We start from the raw sequence: 6,000 nt of genomic DNA, 5'->3' as shown, positions 1-6,000 counted from the left end.
GCCGGAGTGCCCGGAGAGAACCCACGAACCCACGGGAAGAACATGCAAACTTCACACATGCAAACTTTTTGGGCCCACTGTGTATTTGAGTTTGACACCCCCGCTGTAAAATATTCTGGATAACAGTAAATTAGGCTATAGGGAATGGGAATGTGATGTCTTCAACAACAAATCAGCCTTGTTTGGAGGATATCACCTGTACACCATCACCACCCATCTAGTGCAGCAGTCGCAACCCGTACAATTGTTACTCAGTTAAACTTCATTTTCAACATGGTTGGTAAACACTGTTGTATAGTGGGCTGTAACAGCCAATCTCACCACCAACAAACAAACAAACAAACAAACAAACAAATTAGATGATGCTGATTAAACTGCTACACTGAGGCACTGTGACCACAGGACCTAAGGGCAGACTTCATGTGTGACTACCACTTTAACATTTTCTCACTTTCGCATAGATGGAGAGATATTAGGTAGGTAGTTAAAATTAGATATTTTGTGTTAGACGGCTGTTTACTTTTACTTTTTTTAATGGACTAACGTTTGCCTTGCATTTAGACTATTTCGAGGCTTTTTCCAGATTTGCCTGTAGTTTCTAGGGGAAGTGACGCAATTACCGAATGACAGCTTACAGTGTAGAGGAAAAATCGGATAGTGGAGAGAAGCAACCTTCAAGGAGAGTTAAGCCTACGAGCAAAATCCGTCTCCATCCTTACGTTTTTTTTTGTTATAATGACCCCGTAAATACGGAGAACATAAACTACGCGTTTCACACTATCGGAAGATATCCATATTATAGGTCTTTGTCTCTCAGAAAGATAAAAAAGGGATGGTGAAAAAGGGATGGTGAAAGTTGTAATGTTGCAGAAGGACCTGGGATTCAGGGGGACGGAGTGTGAATTAAGGGGGTTGTAACCCATTTAGGGAAGGGGAAATATTTGCCGATGTAACGTAAACAAAAGGGTAAAAGCTGAACATTTATAATAAACAACGTTAATTGCCAAGGTACCAAAGAAGCAACAGACGTAACGTTGGCTACTAGCGAAATGGAGCTGAGAGTGGGGAACCGGTACAGACTAGGCAGAAAAATCGGAAGTGGATCTTTTGGGGACATCTATTTAGGTGAGTAAAATTTGTTATCGTCAGCTTCCTTGTACATTCTCGAAACATTTTGTAATTCCGAGTCTAAATTACACTACGTTCATGTCATGTTTGTAGCAACTTCCGGTTACGTCAGCAAGCCAGTCGTTAACTTTTCCCCACCGCGGTCTTGCAAAGGTGATTATTGTAAAATGTCTTTTCATATTACAAAACAATGCGATGTCATTTGAAATACCTTGACCTTGTGGCACTACAGACATTGTAGAAATTCCAGGCAAATAGCCGATTTCAGCTTGTTTAACTTACAATGTTTTACATTAGTTCAGTGAAAACTTAAATTCTGCCGTCTTAGATTAATCTTGATAAACAGTGTGTAACGTTGTAATTTAAGCAGAACAAAGCTGGGTATACAAAAATTCAGCAAAATGCAGTTGTTTGCCAATTGCAGTGGTGGACACAGATCTTAAGTAACAGTAGAAATATCACAATGTAAAAGTACTCTGTAACAAGTGAAAGTCCTGCATTCAAAATCTTACTTAAGTAAAAGTACAAAAGTATTAGCATCAAAATATACTAAAATTACTGAAAGTGTATTCATCACTTTAATGTTGCACATGTTAAAGGTGGGGCTGATTTTGCTTACTTTTAGACTGCTGGCCTAATAGTGCATCAGTGTGTTGATTGGATTTTTATTTTATAATAATAATCTGAATATGCAGAATAAGTAGTAGTAATCAAAATCAAAGAAATGTAGTGAGGTAAAAAGTACAATATTTGCTCTTAAATGTAAGTATTAAGTATCAGAAAATAGAGATAATTCAATTACTAGCATTTCGAAATTGTGCCTAAGTACAGTATGTGAGTAAATGTACTTAGTTACATTCCACCATTGGCCAATAAATACATGGTTGGAGTGGAATGAGACACTGAACAGTCACCATGGATATAATTCACCCCAATAATACATTTGGCAGGCAACAGTCAAGAGTTTCATTTTACTACTTAAGGAATAGATTGTTTGTAGTCATGTAATGTTAAATTTAGATGGAGGCCCGAAGAGAAAACTGCAATGGATAAGATGAAGGAAAGTTCTTACTGGGCTAGGTTAGATTAAATTATGAGAGAAAGGTATTAACAGAAAATCAGAATGTATGTTGGATGTGACCCTTACGTTATGAAGAGGAGCGATTTTTCAACTCAACTGAAACATTTGCCTGCTATTGAGGCAGTAGATATAACCAACTACCTGATGATTCTGACAGTTCTACACTAGACAACAAATGAAAGGATACAAACGTATGGAGGTATACAACTTTCTTGTTAGCGGTCGGGTCCACAACCTCGGTACCAATTGCTCCAGGGTGACTGTCGTTTTGTTTTTTCAAGGGTGCGTGCATTATTATCCAATGGATTAACTGAGCAACAAACTTTCGGCGTGGCAATGCTGAATGTTGACATTTACATTCTGGTTGTTTGTACTAGGTTAACCGCATGCAAAAGGTCCGGTGAAATGCCACTAAAGACCTGGATTGCCTTGAAACAAGACAGGGTACTATACATTCACCATTAACGCTATGTTACGTTAAGTGTTAGCCATGTTGCTTGTAGCTATTACTTTATATCTATTACCAGAGATTTAAAACTGTGAACAACATTGGAGTTTTGAGTGTGGGTTGTAATTCTTTCTATGAAGGGAGTCCCTTCTGGTCCTCCATTTGCAGTTCGCACCACCACACAAGAGTGACATTACATCATGTGCAAACAACTTATTAATCAAATCTAATAGTTGTCATTTTTGCCAGTGAAATAATGTAGGCACCTAAATGAATGAGTAGCCTCAGCTAGCTTGATCCCTGCTTTCTGTCACTTCTGAAGATGACAGCAGCCGGACAACAATGCAGTTCTGCCCTGTTCTAGTGTACCTAGTACAACCCAACTTGCTAGCCATTTTCAGTTTGACAAGGTTTCTTGTTTTAGTTAACAGTAGTCATCCGATAATGTTTACGATCCCACTGGACACACTGGTTTTTCCAGTTAATGAAGGTATCAGTCACCTCTGAAAGGGTGCAGGCTATGCAGACTTTCAATAATAATTTACAGGAGTCAGTTTAATCTCTTCATAGTAATGCAGGCCAAACTAGCTAGTCTAGCCAGTTAGCTTGCATGACGTAATTTCTGAACAAGCTGATTACAAGTCTTGACCAATATTACAGCTGTGCAATACATAAACTTAATATTGACTTGACAGTGTAACACTATGAATACCTTATGATGTCGCAGAAAGATACTCTAGAATATACAGACTGAATATTTTGTGTATTATGGGTTAAGATCCTATGGGATTCGTGGTTTCCACATTGTCAAAATAAAGCTGTATCTGTAAGGCATCTGGATATCCATAGGGGAAGAGTAGCAAACATCGCAAAAAAACCAGCAGCCTGTCAGCCCCAGGGACCCTGTCCTCATTAAAGAAACAAAATATTTCATTTATGCTAAGTTATGAATCCTTCACGTTCAAACATTTATGTAAGGAGACCTTTGTTTTGAAATTTTGGTTTTGTTTCCTTCTCTTACAGCTCATCCTCTACCATGTGTTTTGACTGCCGTCGTTACAAAGTTACTGGGCAAAACTCACTGATGTAAATTAAATATTAGTGTTAGAAGGTAGAGATCGGCCAATATGGATTTTTCAGGGCCGATACCGATTATTATTAATAATCAAGCGAAAGTGATAGCCGGTATTTAGAACCGATATTTGTTTGCAGCAAAAATGAAAATTTTGATGTCAAAATTTAGAGTAACATACCTGGGATTAGCATGAATACAGTATACTGTTTGTTTGTTTGTTTTGTGTACACTGAAAAAAAGACCTTAACTTTTCGTAAAATAACACAAACACAAATCTTAATTGAAATGCCTTTAAGTTTAATTATTTTTAAAACAAAAAGTGCAGGGGCCTTCCAGCAGCATTTCTCAAAACTGACTCAGCTCCCTGAATTTTTGAAACATCAACAAAATAAACTGAACTGAACTGTTCTGAAATTTGGGTCTGAGTTAGTACTCCAATTCAGTAGCACCAGATTGTGGTGCAGAAAGCAGACCTGCTCAGCGTGCTCTCCTGTTAGGCGGCTTCTCTTCTTCTCATAAAGTGCAGAGACTTTGCTGAAGGCTTGCTCGCTTATATTTATCTATATGTATTTAGAGAAATAAAGGCATATTCTGAATCTCAGAACAGTAGGCTAGATGTAAACTCTTGTGCTTAGAACTGTATGTCGTATTACATAAATAAGAATAAGGCACTTAGCAACTGTAAACGCAAACAATAAAGGCTTCATCACACACGTGAGTTGTAGACGTGACGGTAAATTTATTGATTGAAAATAAAACACACTGAGAAAAACCTCCTCGACGTGTGCTCTCTGCCTGACTCGTATCCCTGGACTTTACGAGTGACAGGCAAAAAGACAATCATTTAACACCAGTAGTTAAGTTGCTGCACCATAGTGCAGTGAGAGCATGAGCGCTGAGGGAGAGGCGATTGTAAACAAACAAGGACAGGTTAGCGTGTAGTGCTGTTAAACTTATAGGCTATAATCATCTCCGGTGTTGTTTATTGATAAACCAGGAGTCGCCCCACAGGCTGAGATTTATTATTCAAACAAAGTAATGGTAACCGAAAGGGCCTATATTATTATTGTGCGTCTGGCCCCAGCTACAAAGCGGTTACGGCAATTATAATGTAGCGGTGGGTCATCATGAAATACGCCTTGTTGAAGTTGTGAACAGTTTCGGTCGTCGCAGTCTCCTGCTTCTCCTTGTCTGTGGCGCTGCATGTAGAGGCTTCGATGTTGATCGGCTGTCACTGACTCGCTTGTGCCATGTAGCCAATCAGTGAGGGCTGTGGGCGGGACATTGTTACACAGCGAAGAGTGGTGACTTCAGGCGGAGAGACGGCTCCATCAGAGCCAGAGGAGTGCGTTTTAAAACACATTTTATCGGTTATCGGTGGAAAAAACGGCCAATGCCAATTATCGAAAAAATACCCAATATCAGCCGATATTATCGGCCAGGCCGATAATTAGTTGATCCCTAATATAAGGTTTATGTGGCACAAAAACTAGATTCTCTGTCTGTATTTCATGATGTTGCAGTCTAGTTAATGTTGAGTGTATTTATTGTAATGTCAGTAAGGACTCATTTCAGTAATTAGCCTGTTGAGGGATAGGCTTTGCAAAGTGTTAACCTGGTCAACGGTCAAGGTCGTTGTGACTTCACTGATTTTAAGGAACACGATATATACCAGGGAGGGAATTACTTAAGGGAGTTACTTTAAATTTGGCATAATCATTCACTTGGACTCCATGATGAACTCATGAGATTATGGTGGTCAAAAGTCAAGGTCACTGTGACCTCACATCCGTCCCATTCTCGTGAATGTGATATCTTAGGAGGAACACTTCTTCAAATTTGTCACAAACATTCACTTGGACTAGTGGATGGACTGCAGGCTTGGAAGTCCATTTTTGGGAAAGGCTACTTTGGCTGTTGAATGGTAAAGATTTATAGGAGTGTCACAGCCAAAACCAATGATGCAATAAGTGATAATTACATATAATGAAGACAAAATGTTATCCAGTGCTCAGTATATTAAAACTGTAACCTGTTTGACTTTTCCACAAAATGCTGTTTGATTCTTTTTTTTATCTGCAAACATCTCATATTGTTCTATTTTAATGATAAAATGATGTCTGTAAATGGGCTAAGGGTGATCAAGATTAATCAGAAGAAGTTGCATCACCCATGAAACTGTTAGTATTTGAGATCATAAGAGCAGTCACGTGACTTAAGAATACTTTTTACATGTTAAACACATGAGAAACTTCCCAAGGTGAGACT

At 38.7% G+C, this 6,000-nt stretch overlaps 1 protein-coding gene across 8 annotated transcripts in view; it reads left to right on the top strand.

Annotated features, from left to right (window-relative positions):
• Positions 1 to 630: 630 nt before the first annotated feature.
• Positions 631 to 6,000, top strand: part of csnk1db (casein kinase 1, delta b) — a 42,205-nt gene continuing 36,835 nt past the window's right edge. For 4 of the 8 annotated variants that reach the window (XR_013079280.1, XR_013079279.1, XR_013079281.1 and 1 more), the window contains exon 1: positions 631 to 1,125. Coding sequence is in view for 3 of the 8 variants with exons in the window: in XM_076759858.1 (XP_076615973.1) it covers positions 1,050 to 1,125 (76 nt within the window). In the remaining 5 variants the exon portion in view is untranslated. The remainder of the gene's footprint in view (positions 1,126 to 6,000) is intronic. The other 4 variants (XM_076759859.1, XM_076759860.1, XM_076759862.1 and 1 more) reach the window with 2 other exon arrangements.

The sequence above is a fragment of the Chaetodon auriga genome, chromosome 20, assembly GCF_051107435.1.
Source record: "Chaetodon auriga isolate fChaAug3 chromosome 20, fChaAug3.hap1, whole genome shotgun sequence".
In the NCBI taxonomy this organism is placed as follows: Eukaryota; Metazoa; Chordata; class Actinopteri; order Chaetodontiformes; family Chaetodontidae; genus Chaetodon; species Chaetodon auriga.
This window is presented reverse-complemented; position numbering and strand designations above follow the sequence as displayed.